The 19537-nt window shown below is 39.5% G+C and overlaps 1 protein-coding gene across 5 annotated transcripts in view; it reads left to right on the top strand.

Annotated features, from left to right (window-relative positions):
• Positions 1–19537, top strand: part of nrxn2b (neurexin 2b) — a 634570-nt gene that overhangs the window by 364754 nt on the left and 250279 nt on the right. For all 5 annotated transcript variants that reach the window (XM_072375804.1, XM_072375805.1, XM_072375806.1 and 2 more), the window contains 2 exons: positions 2520–2693; positions 5960–6079. In XM_072375804.1, the coding sequence (XP_072231905.1) occupies positions 2520–2693; positions 5960–6079 (294 nt within the window). The remainder of the gene's footprint in view (positions 1–2519; positions 2694–5959; positions 6080–19537) is intronic.

Raw genomic sequence — 19537 nt, 5'->3', positions numbered from 1 at the left:
ATCTTTCCATGCAAAGTACAATATAGTTTTTTTTTTCATATCAATGAACATTCTGATATGAAGTTACATGATTGTGCCTCACAAACTATAGAGTAGACAATGGAATCACAGTAATATATAATAGCACACGTAGCAGTGATGTGTGTTTTCCAGCAATTTTTTAGCTTGTAACCAAAATGTGAAGGTTTATAATAGAGATAGACCGATATGTTTTTTTCAGGGCCGGTACCTATTATTAGTATTGAAGGAGGCCGATAACCGATATTTGGAGCCGATATTCATTTGTAGTAAAAGTGAAAATATTGGCGTCAAAATTTTGTGTCATACAAACTGCAACACTGCAACATTTTTAGAATTTATTTTAACTAATGTTAAAATAAATAAATAAGAGTTAACTAATGAATTCATTATCGACGACAATTATTTGTCTCCCATTTAACGCAGTCTTTATTATTTTTATTGTTAATGTTGCTCACCGGCTTTTATTTTGTAAAAGTTCATTGTGAGCGAGCCTTGTATGTTGCTTATTGCTGCAGCGCTCACAGGAAACAGTCTGAAAAGAAAAGAATGGCGGATGAAGCGGGCTAAACAAACATGGAGAAGGTTTCGGAACTTTTACATGGCCATTGTCATTTTTTAATATTTGCCCAGCCCTACTATTGTCTAATAAAAAGTGTAGGGAGCTCCAAGGCTCAGCAGCAAGTCTAATAAAGTGAAATGAAAACTTAAACAAAGAAATAGCTCCCCGAAGTTTTCAACTGTAAATAAAGTTTACAGTTCAAACAAAAGCAAAAAGTGCAGGGCGTGCCAAAGCTCAGCAGCATCTCTTATAAAGTTAACTGAAAATTTAAATAAATAAATAAATGGCTTCTTGAAGTTTTATAAAGATAGGCTGCTACATTGCTAATGATTGTTACTATAGATGAAAAAATAGTACAATAGCAATAGGAGAGACTCACGTTAGCCGTCCTCTCAACCTGCTTCTCTGCAATAAAACTGGACTGAATTGAGATCATTATGTTTTTACTCTCTCTCTCTCTGTCTCTCTCTCTGTCTCTCTCATGCACACACATCACGTCTACTATCACAGACTATTTCTATATCGATATGTTCAGCAGCGAGCGAGCAGAGCTGCCGCTTATGTTTATATGGCATTATTGGGCTCACAGTAACGTTACTAGTAGTTGTGAGTTGTAGAGGGTTGGCTGTTACCTGGCTCTGTGTGTAACCTATCAGATGGTGCTGTGGATGGGACAATGCTGGAGACAGAGTAGAGACTGCAGACAGAGAGGCGCGGCTGCATCAGAGCCAAAATAACCCGGTTTGAAACTGATCTGTTATCGGCCATCGGATTAAAAAAAAAAGACCGATGCCAATATGCCTCAAAATGCTGAAAATCGGCGCTGAATATCGGCACCGATAATCGGCCCGGCGATAATCTGTGTCTTTCTCACTGTATTTTTGTCCCATTAAAATGACTGCGTTACAGTATCTATTGACTGGGCTGTACTAATGCTTGGATCACGACGTGACATTCTGTTTTCCTCCCAATTTTCTGAGTGATGTTAGGATTTGGAATAAAACCTGCACTAGAGGGAAACAACATTATATATTTCATTGATACTGCAGATATGGTTGCAATTATTTTTACAGTCTTCTCCAACAATTTTATTTGCAGGGTGTTTATTGACTGAGCAATCTTCTGGTTTATGGGAGTGCCAATTTGTACACTTGTTGACATGTTGCTGAAACACTTTCATTACACCTGTAGTCATTCAAAATGACAAGAGCCCATATTAGTCAGGTCAAGACTTCTTCATTGAACATCCAGCACAAACATATACAAGTTTGTTGCACTCTGAGAATAATGCGACACATTTCTTGCCTTACTTATGAAATCTTTTGATTATTTAAAAATGCATTACAGAAAAATGTGTCTCACACAACTGTGAATAGTTTTTGTTTTTAAGCGTTTTTTTTGTGATGTTACTGCAACAGGCACTGTTTTTATCTCATTTGCACAGAAATTGAAACAAAAATTACTTTTTGGAATTGTATCAAAGATGTATATTGCATTTTCAAGTTAAAGTTGTTGCTCTTTTCAGTGAAAGCTTTCTTTGTCTGAATATGTTTAATTCTTAATATTGATACTGATACAGACTCTGCTTTATAGTGTATAACATTTAATATAAAGATGTGTTCTTAATGCTTATCTTTATCCAAATTGAAGTCAGGTCAACTTATCACTCTTTACCCTCTCCGAAATGTAAAGTCACATAGCATCTTTTAGTCTTGTCCAGGTCCTACTGAGTAATTCACAATGTTCACCATTCATCTCTTTACACAACCAATCACAAAGGCTGAATAATTGCATTCATGATTTATGAAAAGAACAAAAGAAACAATAACAAAGGCTTGTGAGGTTTCTGTCTCATATCGCATATCTAGAAGCAGTAAAAACATTTCTGTATCTACGCTTTAGTTCTTTCTATAATAGCTATCATGTGTGTGTTTTGCAGGAGAGCTGTACATCGGTGGCGTGACAAAGAGCATGTACAGTAATCTGCCCAAACTGATTGCATCCCGGGACGGGTACCAGGGCTGTCTGGCCTCTGTGGACCTGAACGGGAGACTCCCTAACCTGATTGCAGATGCCCTCCACAGGGTGGGCCAGGTGGAGCAAGGCTGCGATGGTAAGGAGGACTGTTGGTCACATGTAGTCCTACGTATATACTTATAGTCAAAGTCCTGTGTTCTTGTTGCTTTCCATCTCTTGATCAAAGGTAAGCGAAAAAAAAATCAGCATGATTATTTCACCTGTGGGTCACACAGGGAAAGATCAAATGGCATTGATTTCCAATGCAATCATCCAGTCTGTAATATGTTGTTATTGTTGTAAATAACAATCATTTCTCTTGAAGACCTCCAACTGTCCAACAAGGTTTGCTCAAGGGGTTTGTTAAAAAAAACAACAGAATTATTGTGAAAAATTCAGGAGATTAGTCCTGGAATGGAAACGCAAACATCTTCTTCTGTTATAATTTACAGATATATTTATTGAATGTGTGAATGCCCCTGTGATCTGACCCCTCGCAAACCTGCCATTTTCAAATACATTTTCAACATTTGTTATCCTTTGATATACCCCAATAACCACGCCCCAATTTCTCAGAGCTCTGGGCCGTTCTTACACTCTGAATATCCTTTCTATTGCTCCATAAAACCCACATGAAGATGGCATCTTTCTCCTTCTAATGTTATCGTTAGTGTGGCTGATCTCATCCACATCCCACCCTCGTGGCTTTTTACTTCATTAATCTTGCATTAGTCATGTTTTTACTTCTGCCGTGCATGGGTTGTCACATCTCAAGCTCAATGGCTCTGGTGTCAGATAGTTAATCCTGAACATAACGGTACTTTTTGGCTCGAGCATCCTCGATCCACACGCCCCACACAGAGCCACACTCCACTATGCCTCAATGGCATTCTGAGCCTTGGAGACCACAGACTTAATTTCCCTGAGGCCCGCACTAGCCGACTAAACCATTTTTTTTCTTTCCCCTTCTTGTTCCTTAACACTGCTACCTCTGCCAGCCAGCCTTATTACCTGCCTGCAGTTATACCTTGCAATTACTTAGCTCCAAACACAGTTTAAAACTGCATTAAGCTATCATACTGACTCCTGCAGGCACACACAATTGATGCTAATGTTAGTTAATGATTGGAGGACCAGGGAATTGAACACTATTAACTGACCAGATTTGGAGGGGTTGACTCTTTTGAAAAATATTAGTGCACTTAGACCTGGGGCTTTTGTAAATCCACATATTCCCTTGTTGATATTACAGGCATACATGGAAAAACAGCTTTAACTGGTTGTCTAATTCTACTATAATTGAATTCAGAATTTCATTCCCTCTAAGGTCATGCTTTGCTTGTGAACTTGAAGACTGGGCAGAGGTGACTGTTAGTGCAGTCTGTCCAGACCAAAGGCCACACAGGGGTTACAATATTGCAGTTGTCACTTCAGCTCCTCAGTGAGTCAGCATTTTGCAGCAAGAAGAAAAGGCAAAGAGAGCAACACAGAAAGTAAGGTTAAGTTTTGCTGACTCACTCAAGCGTGTGAAACAGTGAAAAACACCATATATCAACATAAAAATAAGAAAACATTTGGAGCTGTGACACAGACATTAACAGTTGTACAAAGGCTCCTGCCAGCAGAGCTGAAATCTAATTCCGAGATTTATCAAAATATTTTTAGTGTAATTTCATTCTGTTCGAAAAAGCCTGAATCAGATGTTTCAATTGCATCCAAGCAGATAGCTGAACTACATAGGCAGACTACATGAACATAATGAAAATGTGTTGACTTGGGTTTTATGTGATTTTAGGCCTGTGCCACCTATAATAAGCAGAGCTTTCCTAAACATTTGGAGCAAGCACAGCAGATGGAGTGTCATGCTTCAACAAGCTGAAGTCAAACAGGTTCTCATGCAGCCATACAAAATTAATGATTAATAGAAAGTTTAGAAAGAAGTGAGAAAGTGTTTACACAGCATGGATTAAGGAGAAACTTTTTCATGAAATGATGGGCATATAGCTTTGAACTACAAATGTAAGGCATCTAAGATTTACACCGTGAGGTGTGATAATGAGTCAGATCGGTGGTGTATAGTATGAATGAGTGGAAGCCATAAGTCTGTGTTGTAATGTGCAAATAAGCTAAATTTAAATGAACAAAACAAAGCAAAGTGCTGAGTACCTGTGGAGGACAACACAGTGAGAGTGATTAGACTAAAGTTAAGAAGTCACAGGATCCACAGATCCTGCAGATTACACTAACCAACCAGCATAAGAACAGGTACATATTAATACCACAACCAATCACAGGATGGCCTGCGGGGGTCATAACACTCGCATAGGTTGGCGACTTCTTTGATTATCTAATCATTTGCAGGATTTGGGAGAGGGAATCTTTTTTTTTATTATTTTTCAATTGGACAATTTGTAAGTGGCACAGTGAGAAGTCTGTTTATCTATGCAAAAACAAATGACTCTCGCTCTGAACCACGGTTCTTTTAAATCTCTGTTTAATTGAGGTTTTAATGAGAAACCCTGCTGTCGTCATCACAACAGCCACCGCACACTTACTTTTCAAACAATTACCCCAACTAAGACCTAATCTGCATACCTCTATCATTCAGTATTTTTCAGTTGTGTGTCAGTCAACAGGATCAAAACACTTAGTCATTCTTGTCACTTTGACCTTTTTCAGTCCACAAGTTACTTATTTTTGGGTCAAGCAAGGATTTCCACAGGGTGATATAAGTTTATTTCAGCCATCTATAATGATAAGAGGAAACCAGTTTAGGACCTCGAGAAAATGGACACACGCATACATGATTTGTGTTTCTACCGTGACAAATCCAATGGTTGATTATTTTTTTTATTTTATTTTTTTTATTGTTTTGGTGGTGCCTTGTGCCTAGAGTAATTATAAACTCTTTAAACTACATGAATATAAAGGCATGTGTACTGTTTGCTGCCATTGCCCAAAGGAGTGCCAGCAGATTTTGTTTGAAAGTTTTGTTTCCAGTTTTACTGGAAATGCTGAATATGCCTCAAGACATTGCCTTTATTTGTATATTTCAGTGCATTGTTTATGTAATTCAGCACGTTATAGGGGTGGCTGTAGCTCAGGAGGAAGGCCATGCCAATTGGAAAGTCGGTGGTTCGACTGCAGGCTTCTCCGGGCCACATGTCAAAGTATCCTTGGACAAGACACTGAGCCCCACGTTGCCTACCAATGCATTCATCGGTGTATGAATGTGTGTCAATGATTATTAGAAAAAGAAATAGCACTGTGTTGTGTGCTGTATGAGTGTGTGAGTGAATGTGGGCAGTACAGTCCATTTATCATTGGATTTAAATGCTGATATGGCCTTATTTACCCTCTCAGGACCCAGTACCACCTGTACGGAGGAGTCTTGCTACCATCAGGGGGTGTGTCTCCAGCAGTGGGAGGGCTTCACCTGTGACTGCACAATGACGTCCTATGGAGGCTCATTTTGCAATGACCGTAAGTAAAAAGTTTTTCATGGTTTGAATGTATGTCTGGAGTGAAGGATTCACTGGGGATATTGTTAGGTTTGAAATTGGCCTTAGAGCATATTGACAGAAACTTAAGGCTCCCCAGGCAACTTTTTAGGTTTGTTGTTGAAGTGGCAGTGATTCTCATGTGTGGTTTGAATATAGTCAGTCAGCAGAATTTCCTCGTATTGGTGTTCTTTTGTCACTTTTGTCATTAGTGAGTCCAGCTTTCTGCAGTTAAGGCACTCGGTTATATCTCTTTACAAGAGCATTTGTGCAAACTGGATTCTCTACATTTCCCTCAAGCTTATTAAAATGTTACTGCTAACCGTTAAACATGCTAGTGCACATCAACAAGTGCCCATTCGCTTTACTCTTTGCAGCCCACATAGATTATGGTACACAAATGATGTATTCCACTTGCCAAATGTGTTCTGTTACTGACAGCCAAATCTTGTACAGCTCAAAGTTCACCATGAGATTGTTTTTTTTGGGTTCCTGAGTCACTGCAAACGGATGCTGTGAAAAGAAACTGTTATTTAAGCCCTGTGTCGCTGCCATGTGGTCACCTGCTGGGTGGCTGACCACCAAGAAGTAGAAGAAGGGAGGTGTGTGGAGAGAACAAATTGGATTTGTAACAAATACAGTCCATTGTTGTTTCTTTTTGAATAAAGCTTTCAGCAAGGGTGCAATGGTGATCCTAAAGTGTTTAAACATGCATCTAGTACTTATTTCCTAATAATAATTTATTTGACTTTTATGTTACCGTACAAAACATGAACCGCCATGAAAGTGAAGGGCTGATTAGCTACGTGGTTCTTTGGCTCTTGACAGTCTCAAGCAAGAAGAAGGTGATAACTGCTCTGTCGCCATGACAGCAAAGATAAGCAGAGGTCCTTTTCAGCTTGAGAGAGTAAAAAACATGAAGCAGAAGAGGGAGAGGGATGCTGATTCCTGCATTCAAGTTGTTGCCTGTGGGGAGTTATGGCAGTTGTGCCTTCGCTGGTTTCAGAGTTGACAGGTAGAAGTGTGTGGGAAGCAGAGAGCGTATCAATATGTGCTCTGAAGGGTGTATGTGCGTTTTGTGAGAATGTGTAGACTGAGGGGAAGGACTTCACCAGCAGCCTGATCAAATGAATTGCCAAACTGCATCCAAAAAGGAAGCATTTCAGTAGAATAACTACAAGCCGTCACTGCAGGAAGGTTCACTCAACTTCTCAGTTCTGTATTCCAATCTCAGTGAAAATTTCAGACACATTAACTGAACATCCTCTGTATTTTATTTGACCAATAGATTGTAGCTTTGAGGGTTTATTGGCTGCTGTTTAAAGTTCACTCACCCCTCACTACAAATTGTTCAATGATTTTATTGTCAGTGGTTGCCATACTGCAGCATAAAACATCCAAAATATCTAACAACTAACATCTTGAACTTGCTTTAAATTGGAACAAAACACTTAAAGTCTTGGCATTGTTTTTAAACTGAAGAAGTCCATCTGGTCTATTGCTTTTGCAGCTGGAAAGTGTGTATCCATCCGCACAGGTAAAATCTGAAATTATTTCTGTGTATTACAGTAGAGCTCAATTGTTCCAGATGTATGCTATGCATCAGTGTGGCAGCCTCTTACAAGTGTGCAATCTTCGCTGTAGCAGATTTCTGTCGTTGCTTGTTTTTCCCTTCCCCCAACAACAGCTGCACGCCTTCTTTGGCACCTTCCTCTCTTTATAATTCCTTGCGTCTCGTTTTCCAAGCCGCCACGTCTCCTTGATGCACTTCAGTCAAATAAACATTTTTCTGAACATGTCAACCTTCAGGGAATTTTTCTTGAGCCTGCTCTGAAAACCAAGGTAGGACCTAATGTATCAGTCAGCATTTTCAAACCGTGATTGTCTTTACCATGGACATCGAAGACTTGCAGTTTTTCACTTAAAGCCCTATTAAGTACTTTTAACCTGTTCACTTGATATCTTTGACATGAGTTCTTTTAAGAATTTTCTTTAACTGTGAAACTCGACTGCATTTATCCTGGTTTTCTGTCAGCATGAATGGCCGAAGCTTGACTGGGATAAATGGTTGTATGGATTGCGCAGCTTTGCAGCTTTATAAAGACTATAGATGCGTATGGATTCATAAGAAGAAGGGAAACAAAGCCAGTAAAAATGAATTCCAATAAATCAAACTTGCATAAAATTAACACATTTGCATTACAGAAAACACACGTCACATTAGCAGCAATGCATTGAACTAAATCAAAAAGAAAAAAAAAAAAACGTTTTTAAAGTCGCCTTCAAAGAAAAAAGAAAGGCCTGTGGTTGGTACTGCTTTTCATTCTCAGAGTGTTATTACAGTAATTGCTTTTTGTGCTATGGTTTTTTAAACAACCTGTCTTGGTTACCATTGTAGGCAAATCCTAGAGCAGCCTTGATTAGTTTATCCATGTCCCTCCGTGTGGGGACTTAAAACAGAAGCGAGCCTGCCAGTCACTCAGCTGCAGTTTCATACACATTAGGAGTTTCTTCATGTGGATGAAATTGTTCACTGGATAAAAAACTTTTTGTTTTATTTCCTCAGTTTAAGCCCAGAGTCATTTGTTTCACTCGGGGTGGAAAGGTTGTCAAAGTTATTGACACTGCAGTTATTATTCATGAATACAGATTCACAGTTCAGTGGAGAAGAAGCTTCACACGGCAAGAAAGGAGAAGGGATTTTTCAACTCTGCTTTTCATACCAGATAAACTAAAGTAATACATCTCTCTTGGATTGTATTACCTACTGGACATCGGCCAAGACCAATTTTTTTTCTTCCTGCAGGTATAGGAAATTCTTCTTAAAACCCTAAACACAGAATGCGTTTCATGTTTTATTCAAGGATTGTTTTACAACAAGATTTGTCTAAACTGTAAATGCAGAGTCACATCTCTGACACTGAACCCCAAGAGTGCTGAGTGATGAGCTATTTCATAACTGAAAAAGTAACTCATTGAGTGTTTCTCAATGTTAATGATGCTTCCTTGATAGGATGACTTCTTCGTAAACATGACTTCCTTAGACAATGGAAGACCTTGTGTTTGTTGCAGTCCTCACAAGTGTCCATCCATCCATCTTCTATACCGTCAATCTGTTAATCAGGCAGCGGGTGGGCTGGAGCCTATCCCAGCAGTCATCGGGCGAAAGGCAGGGTACACCCTGGACAGGTCGTCAGTCCATCACAGGGCCACATAGAGACAAACAACCATGCACGCTCACACTCACTCCTACGGACAACACAGAAAGGCCCCAGGCAGGGATCGAACCTGCAACCCTCTTGCTGTGAGATGACGGTGCTAACCACCACACCACCGTGCCTCTTTTTTAGCTTCTTTTATAGAGAGGCCACCAGGGGATCCCAAGGCACATCAGTTTTAACAGACTTATACATATCCATCTTAGGGACCCTTTTTTCTTTAACGAGTACAGATCATCAAAGTTTTCCCATGTATTAACAAAGCAGGTCTCATTCTTAACCTTGCCTGTCCCTGAGTCATGGTGTTTTTACAGGCATGGCTTATTTATAAGAGTTCTCCTGATATTACAAGACACACACTACTGAGAAAAAAGCCCAGCAGTTTGATGGGCAGAAAGCTGATATTGAAAGTGATCATAGCCTAAGGTTAGCAATGTTCTTTTACCCTCAGATCAAGGCAGGCTTTGTGTCGTTTACTTTCTCCGGCTAATATGGGCAAGTTCTTGTGTAGCAATGCAACAGGTCCAAGTGCGGTGGGTGGGTATGAGATCTAGTAGAGGAGCTTATTTTGTCCATTAGTATTGTTTTCACTTCCTTAGTGATGCTGGATGGACTACAGCACTGCACTCTGGAGATGCATGTGGCAGATTGGTGGTACATGAAACATGGCTTGAGGAAAGTATCCGGCACAAATTAACTGCAATTTGATATTGTTCCATTCTACCCAACAAGAATATGTAGCCATTGCCTCAACATGTAAATGCATTCCTTCCAATGTATCTCTTCTCTGAAACATATTTATTTTTCTGATCTGATTGACAGTAGGATTATCTTGTGCATTTGCTGTAACACTGAGAAGCACATCACACTGAACTGGAACCAGAGTTTGTTTCCTTTACTGTAACACCATGTTTATGCACATAGATGCATTTCATTGAACAACAAATAGAAAAGAGCTGTCTCATACCCACTCTTACACACACACCAAAGAGCATTTGTTATTCAGCAGCAGCCCTCAGTGATTGACTGGTCTATTTGTCTCTGCACAGTGTATAAGTGCGCCACTTGGTATTCTGCCTTATTCATAGAAGCAACTCAGACAGAGATGCTGTGTAAGAGCATGCAGTGCGAGGACTTTGTATCTGTCACTCTTTCATTCTCTGCTCATGTGCGTGAGAGAGCGAGCAAGCAGGAGAAAACAAGATGGAGAGGAACAGGGAGGGTCCTGGGAGTGGGAGGCTGTATCAGTGCAGTTCTTTGTTTAACTGTATGCATTCACTGGGTGTTGGCACAACACGTGCACACGTTCAATAACTCCAGCTGCTAGTGCATAGTACTGTCAAGCATACTAACGAAGTGTAGAGTGCCAGTGTGTTTTCAGCACTGCTGATTTCAATCTGCCTTCTCTTCCAATAACTCATCTCGATTTCTTATTCTCTTACCATTTAAACACAGCATAAAGTGGAGCTGAGGGTACTTTAGTCGTACAAAAAGTGGTCTCTGAAGCAGGACCCCACTATTTCTGGTTATTGTAAATATGTAACTGAACTCTCCTTTGTTTTGTTTTCTTCTTTCAGTACAGTGTTATAGTTGTCTTTTTATTCTGCTTTTCTTATCTTAGATTAATTTTCTCATTTGCATTTAATGCAAATGTCCTTTTTTATCGTGCCTCATTTGTTTGTCTTTGATATGTGAAAAGGCTAACATCTTTCATCCTCACAATGATATATAGCCACGTGTAATATATTTTCATTGGAATACTGGCAGTCAGTTTAGTCTTTTCAGTGCCAACCTGACTGACCACCCTGAGTACTCTGCATACTGTCTGCTATGTATCATTCACTTGCCTCCGGAGTTGACAAGTTACATGTAATGGCTACAGGGTATGAGTAGTATTCCCACTTATTTCTTTAGTCATTTCTTTACAAACATCGAAACCCCCACTGATGTGCATTACATTCACCATCACATTATTTTTTTCTATTTCTTTGGAAGGCAAAGTCATGGCTGGCTCAGTCTGTCTCTCTGGTATATATGTATATATATATATATGTCTGGTGCAGTCCAGTTCTTCATACTTGAGACTCTTTCTTGGGTCTGCCACTATTATTGTCACTGCCTGCTGCTCTGGGAGATTGCTGTGCTCATCACAGCAATCAGCTCTCAGATCTACTAGCCATGGAGTATTGGTGTTATGTCATCCTTCGTTCTCCCTTATGCTTTTCCAGTGTTGTTCAGTCTATGGTGGGTCTATTCTTATCTTATTACCCTGCCACTAAGAGTACACTTTGGATGGTTCAATGAAGAACATCTTATTTATTCTCCTGGCTTCAGCTACTTTAGTGTACCTTCCCAGGCGGGTAGCTGGAGCTATGAGTTGTTGTTTGCCAGTTTTTAGTGCCTCAGATATGAAGAGTTTGTTGTATTTCTTAGGAAGTTCCCCCTTCACTGCAGCTTTCTGAAGGTCTGATTGCTGGCTAACCTCCCTCCGTGGAGATGAAGGTTGGAGGCCAGGACCTCCACGGAGGGTCTGCCCCTTGCTGTTCCTTTTGTTGTTTATCTTGTAGCCAAGCATCTCTAGAATCACGGCAGTCAGGTGTAGAGCTTATTGGTCTCTGTGATGTTATGTATATACATACATACATACATGTTTAAATAAAAATTTTTTTTTAAAAACTCTTGTGGGCAGTTCCCCCTCTTTTTCATACAAAGGACCTCTGTCAGAGGCCAGGGAACTTGAGGGTTCTACGCAGTACCTTAGCTGTTCCTTGAACTGCACTCTTCTGGACAGAGACCTCTGTTCCTGGGATCACATCTTTTCATCTTCCTCTTCAGTCTTTGGTATTTTTAGAGCCTCTTGTGTTCTTCTTGTGCTGTGACTTGGAATTGCTACATCTATCACTACTTCTTTCTTCTGTAGTTTGTCAATCACCATCATGTCCAGTTGGTTTTAAACGTGCACTTTTTCTGGAAACTATTCAGTTGATATGTTATTTATTTTTGAGGGTGCATGTATTAGGCCTCTTCATTTCTTTTATTCATACCATGATGGTGTCTTAACACTGAGTTAATTGACTTCAACAGTTCTGAGGAACTGAGTGCAGCTTACTAAGTATTTTACTCCTCACTTTTGCTTGCTGACTGTTAATGCATGATAAGCTTGATAGGCTTCAATAGGCATCAGTCACGCTGAGGCCTTCTTTCAGCGTGTCCTCACAATACTTTAATGAAACATGATCACTCAAATGCATTTTCTCTGATCCTCTCTAGCAACTCTACAGGCAATCATTTGTGTGGTACATGAACTCAAAATCAAGAATGGCTATGGTTCTTTAGAGCAACATAGAATGTTGTCTCCCCATGTGTGTAATGCACTTGTTATGATGAAGGTCATGCTAGCTTCAACATGGACTCACAGCTCAACACAGCAAGGATAAGGATGGACTTAAGAGGAGGCTTTCACCCCTCTCAGATTCTCATCACCTGCTGCAATCACTCAGGCCAAACACGAGGGGATGAGGGGGTGTTATAAACCTCTCAGAGAGAAAATAAAAAATCCACTCTCGCACCATCTGATCCAAAGGAAAATAGCAGGCATGCAGGAAAAAAGATGAGCATTGTCCCACATTAAAACCAACAAAACAAGGCCATCTGATTAAATTTTTTCTCCTATGCTCTCTGACGCCCCATTCTCATAACTGTTGATATTTCTAATTCATTGCTCCCACCTTCTCTTTGGCTCCCATCTTTTCCTGGCACTGTTTGCCAGCAGCCCCTAAAGTCTGGCTATCCAGACCCAGCAATTAACCGCCACCTCATTAAGTCAGAAACACAGTGTGAATCCTGAATAATTACTTGCTTTGCTTTTTCTTTTCTTACTCATACCCATACTTCTTAGTTGTGGGTTGCACGGCAAATTAGATGGAGAGAGTGAGCTATCTTACCATTTGCAGATACTGAAAGTGTAAACATGGACAAGAGTGCAAGGTGACTGAAATTGTGTTTGGGCATGCAAAGGCAATTTCGGCTTCATCAGAGGGGGCAGCTCTAAGCCTGCTGGACTTTAGAACTCACTGTGTCAAGAGCTTGAAGGAGATTGGTCGAAGGAGGATGGAAAGATTCTGCAGCCTGTGGTTCTGAGGGCAGTGGCTGCATGTAATAGGTTGGCCCGAAATATGACTCAGGTGGAAATAATGCTTTTGCTGCAGTAGTCATCTGACTGGAATACTTGTATATATGTAAAACTCCTTGAACCTGCCAATTTGAAGACCTTAAGTACATGTATAATAAATGCGAGGCTGAATGGAAATTATTACAATGGTAGTAGCTCACATTTACATAATCTTTTTATCTTTGGGTCTAGTTTTATAGTCTTATATATTTGAAACTTTTTATTCTGAAATAACTTAACTTCAGGCTTTGGTAAACATTTGCTCCATCGTTTCCTTTTGTCTGAGCCTGGTGGCTTTAACAGGTAAGTTTGATAACTGCCTCTATGTTTGGGTTAAATGTTTATAGGTCTTCCCATTAGTCTTGATGAGGTTTAAGGCTGTGTAGAAGCAATCCACATGTTTCTCTCCTTGATTAGTTTTAATTAAAGGTTGCATGAGCTTTTAAACCACATATGCATTAAATGTCTATTAATGGGACTTTGTAATTGTAGCGAAACCACTCCACCCACTTGCAAGCATTATCAAAAGCCCTTCACTGTGCTCTGGAATAAGAACAAGAGTTGGATATGGAGGAGGGATGTATGTGTGTGCGTGTGTTTGTGCATCAACATAAGGTGAATCATGAAACGAGTGGAAAAACAAGCAAAACGCAATTATTCATCTGTGGTACATTTCATATCTGTCCATTCCTTTGTTCACACTTTGTAAATAGCAGCGTTGCACATGTGAGTCATGCCAATATTTTCCAACTAATTGTATTCAGTAGTGCAAATGCACTTTCAAAGTGCACTATGTTCACCCTCTGCATTGAAGCTGAATATAACTCAGAGAGGTGCTCTATTTGTGTGATTTTTCTCTGCTACCACATGTTAGTAAGACACAGATGGCAGACACAGGCAGATACAAAAAAAAATCTATTTTTGTGATTTTTTTTTCTTTTCATTTAAATCTATTTCCAGTCATCTTCTCCTGACTCGCTTTCACTCAAAGCTGTATAAGTTCATTTAAGTTAATCAGCTTCTTAGTGGAATAGCACACCTTTAGCTGGTGTCATACCTCACTTCATTTAATGTGCAATCTCTTGTGAATGCCAAATATCCTCTCCACATCACTAACATATTTATCATTGTAAAAGCAATATATGTCTGAATGGCAGGATGCTATCTCTATAGCAGAGTGACAAGGCTAAAGTTATATTGTATCCAAGATCTGAAAATGCTTTAAGATATATGCTTTCAAGAATCGGTCCAAAAGCTTTTCAAACGACAGTGCAAATGATCAGCTTCTTCAATATTAAATTATTGATGAACACTTTGTTGTATAAAAGTGCAACATTGTTCACTGGGCAGCTGGCAGGGCAAACCTTTGTTCCAACAATGAATGTGCCATTGGTTAAGAATCTCATGCTTGCTTGATTACCCTCCATCCAAAACACACACACACACACGGCTACAAACACTCAAGAATCTCAACTGAGAATGTCAATGTTCCCTAAGGGCATCAGCACAGAGACCTTTACTCAAGTTGACATGGTAGATCATCAGTACTGACACACTCACACATGGACACACACGCACGTATACAAACACACACTTTCCTTTTATTCATCCCTCTGGGAGTTGACTTGTCAATAAGTTGAGCTGACAGTCTCCTCTTCACCTTGTCTTTCCTCTGCATCCTGTCCTTTTTCTAGTCTCCTCCACCTGCCTGGTCTTTATTTTCTGTTTGACTCTCCTATGACTTGTTTCCCCTTCTGCTCCCATTTTTGCCTGGGGAAAATCCCATTGTATTAGTAACCATGCCTAAGCTATTAAAACACCAGAACATTAAACATGAACGCTAAAATGTAAGATATTTGTGGCCGAATAAGTCTATTCAGTCCTGACCCTTTAAGAAATCTTGATTTAGGGTAAAACATTGAGGAAGTGTTTTAGGCAAAAAGTTTGTGGCAAGTCTCTTCCTCATAAAAAAACTCAATGACATGTATGAAAGACTCTGCCTCACAGTTTGCTTGGGATATGAACACAGAAATAATATTAAGCAGACATGTATTTTGGAAGCTACATTGACTCCATTTTCTGACTCCATTGGTGCAGCAGAATGGGTCTACCAGTGTGTGGTTTTGAGTTCCATCTGATTTCTTGTGCTCTTCTGGGGGAACAGCATGATGGCAAGAGATGCTTTCAAGAACAACAAACCTATCCACAAAGCTGAAACCGTCATTGGTCAGAACCTGAAGACTATTAAGTCAGTGAGGAGGTTACAGAACACACTGTTCTCCACTATGGGGAATGTTTCCCACCGCCTTGATTGCACACAACAGAGATGGTGGCATTATTACATTATTGCTTTGCTGTACTGTTTTAGGACATCCTCAGCAAAAGCTTTCATCTGTCTACAGTTCTCTGTGTGGCAGATGTGCTGTCACACAGAGAAGTGTACACATAATTGCACTGTTTTTTTCTAAATGTACTGTATAGACCAACGAACACAATGCAATTCCATTATTCAACAGCAAAGCTGCTTTAAGCAACTTTTTTTAACCTCCTGGAAAAGTGGGGGCAAACTGTAGCTTTCAAGTCTAGTTATCATCTTGTTGAAGTAGCAATAATGAATTCTTAATCAGCCAAGAGTTCTTGACTGTGTCTGTGTTTTCTTGCCTAAAAGTGCCTGTGGGTTGAAGAAATTACTTCTATTTATTAAACTAATTCGTGGAGTATATTTGTTGTGACAGAGTGCGTCAGTATATTGCAAAAGAGACTTCTGACGCCAACTGAACATCTACATTTTTCTCTTCTTTTTTTCCCTCAATCTGTCTCTCCCTATGTTTGCTAGTGGAAGGATACATGATATTGGCCATCCAGGGTGATACAATTGAAATATCCCTAACTTCCTTCCGTAGAGAATGAATGTTGGCTACATTGATGAGCATTTCACTGAACACATTCAGTGTGATGTTTCAATAGGTCACAGTATTTCTCCACTGGATCACCCAAGCCCATTTTCTTAAAGCACAGTGTGGAACTTATATTTATGTTTTTGCGATTACAATGTGTGAGACAAAAGATAGTATTGATATTTCATCTAATTCAAATGCTGCCAAAACATCTTTTATTTACTGCAGTGACAGAGCATTTTAAAACCTTGTCTTCAGAGTATATGCCTCATTGCTTCAACTCCGGGTTTGACTTACTGGAGAGATGTTGACACTGTGTATGTGCTTGTATGTCACTGCATGTGTTTGATGCAGTTACTATCAGGGCTCTCTCCCTGTCGCTGCTTCATTTCAGTGTCTCTGATTTCTGCTCTCTAATGGATGACATAGGGATGGGCCAAGAACAGATAAGAACAGCCAAGTGAAAGAACATAAAACCATGTAGGTTCAGAAAAAAAGCTCAGCGAGAGAGATGGCACACTTCTCAAACCTTAGCTGTCGTAGCTGTCGAGGGAAAGTTTGACTCTCACAGTTGGAATGTATAATCAAGTCAACCTTCATTTTTTACTTTCAAAGCAACTCTTATCACCAACCGATATAAGAGGTTTTCACTTTCGATATGCTCTATTCAGTTCTCTGTAGACAGGGACCATAGTAAGGGTGGCGTATGATTTTATAATTCTAGCATTCTATTATATCAAACAGAAGTCAATAGATTAATGTACTTCATCTCCCTTTGGACCGATAATGTCTGTGAAAGGGAAAGCAACACCTCTCTATGAAATTGTGTTCAGTGTTTGTATTTGATTTGGTTTGCACAACATGACACCTAAACATAAGTATCTGGCCCAAGAATGTAAAGAAAGCCCCTCTTTAGGTGTCTGTAATTGTATTGTAGTGTCAGTCATTTGCTAATATGCAAATATGTTGATGACTTATTCTACTTTCTGGGGAGTAAACTAGTTTTAGATCTAATTAGAATTTTTTTTTCTGATTTTGAATGTCATCTGAGGTGATATATAATGAACCTCCAATTAATTTGGCAATGATCATTATGGACCAATATTTGTCCGAAATGCCTGTGGTCACTAAAAAGCCTAATTTTCAATCATTTCAAACGGAGAGGACAGGCATCTCAAGGAAAGTAGAGGGGCAACTTGAGTACTCAAAACTGGAGTTAAGTCAAATACTTTTTTTTTTTAAGCTTTGAGGCTTGATATCCAGGTCAGATGACACTGGAGTAAATCATACCTACCAAATTCCTTGCCCCCACCTGATAATGTCAGCACCACAAACATCAGGCAGATATCAACAGTAATCCAACCTTACTGCACACCAAAGATAACTTCACTACAGTTGACCACAACCTCGTGTTCCCATAAGTTAGCGAGAGTTAACCCCTGAAAAACAAGAACCCTGCAGACATAGAGCCTACGTTCGACCACCGTTTTCAGACGTGGTTAGCTAGAATATACATACAGACATCACTACTGAGGTTATTTCTCAACCGTTGTATTTATATGTCATTGATAAAATACATCCAATGCATGTTTTCCTTGCATGAATTAAACAAATGCAAGTCCCAAAAATCAATTAATCAGTGTGGTAAACCCAGTGGTTGGGGATCAGCAAAATGAAACAAAATGCAAAATATTTGTAGCTCCTCTGAAAAATGTTTGAATTGTATTGCTTGTTTAAAGTTTACTTGGTGAGTTGTTCATGTGATGGCCCCCGGCTGTAGTTGTGGGTACTCTACACCATTGACTTGTATTTTGGTCAGCCTGTAGACTGACATGGTGGAGCACACTTTGGCCCTATGCGTTCAGACTAGAAAAGGCCCAGCCCCCAGCAAGCGCTCTCTCTCTCTCTCGCATTGCCTGTCTGCAGTCATCTTTTTGTTTATTAACAATTAATAACGCATACACTACTGGCTTGCTGACTCTTACACACTTGAATATTTATATATATAGTTTCATCATTTTTGTAAATTAAATATCTTTTGCATTTTGGGTGTTCCTTCCCGTTTTTTCATGGCCTGCCATGGGTCATGACATCCTCATTTGGCTTTGATTCTAGTTCTTATTTGTCTTAAAATGTGAATTTTGTGTCATAAGAAAACTACATTTTTCAAGCCCTCATCTGTTCCCAGTTACCAAGGACAGTCTGCTATAGTTTAAAAGATTAAAGCAATGCAAATGTTGCCTAATGACAACGCTTCGGTCAAATCATGATACCTGCTTATCCTTTAATTTGATAATTATCATAGAATGTTTTTAGAAATAATATATCCATAAGTTATGTTAAATTATAGATCCAAGGCTTCAAATGCACTGTGGGATCAGTTTCAGTATGGACTAATCCTAAGTCCAGGAAACAGTGATCAATGATCAGCCACTTGGATCCTGATCATCCTTAACAACATTCAGACTGCATGTAAAATGTGGCTCAAGTATGATTTTTTTTTTTTTTGCTCTTGTGTCCTGGATCTGATTTTTTTTTTTCATGACAGTGTGAACAATCGAAATCGAGCTTTTGTTTTTACAAGAATTCCCACTGAGATGCAAAGTTCAATATGGCCAAACGAAACAGAGCCTTTCTTAAGAATAAGTGATTAGAAACAGTTCAACACTATCACAGTCAGTAGACACTGAGGCACTCTGCCCAGATGAAATCATAAATGTCCAAGGAGAAAGCAGCAGACCCAGGAAACAGGCATCCAGGAATCCAAAAAACTGCTTGCACAAAGGTCAGAGTTCCAGTACCAGCAGGGTACAGCTGGGTAGAGAGAGAGACCAAGCCAGGGAAGTATAGTCTCGGTTGAGAAATAGCACAACATTATAAAAACCAAAACATCAGTTAATTGACAGAGTGAAGAGCTGGTCATGGGCCATAACAACAATTTATTTCCAAAGCTGCAATATGCATAATTCCATCTTCGGTTTGACTCACTTATCTAAAAGTTTTCTATCAGTAACCTTTTTTACCTATAGAAAATATGCATTTTGAATGTTCTGAGTGCTGATACGCGAGGAAAAGGCCAGTAGTGTTACAAATGGATGTATTTGTTTACATGATTTAGACTATTTTATCTTGAAGCTTCTTAATCAAATATTTCT

The sequence above is a fragment of the Leuresthes tenuis genome, unplaced genomic scaffold (genome assembly GCF_036924035.1).
Source record: "Leuresthes tenuis unplaced genomic scaffold, fLeuTen1.0.hap1 SCAF_22, whole genome shotgun sequence".
In the NCBI taxonomy this organism is placed as follows: domain Eukaryota; kingdom Metazoa; phylum Chordata; class Actinopteri; order Atheriniformes; family Atherinopsidae; genus Leuresthes; species Leuresthes tenuis.
The sequence above is the reverse complement of the archived record's forward strand: the minus strand, read 5'-3'. Positions and strand labels throughout refer to the sequence as shown.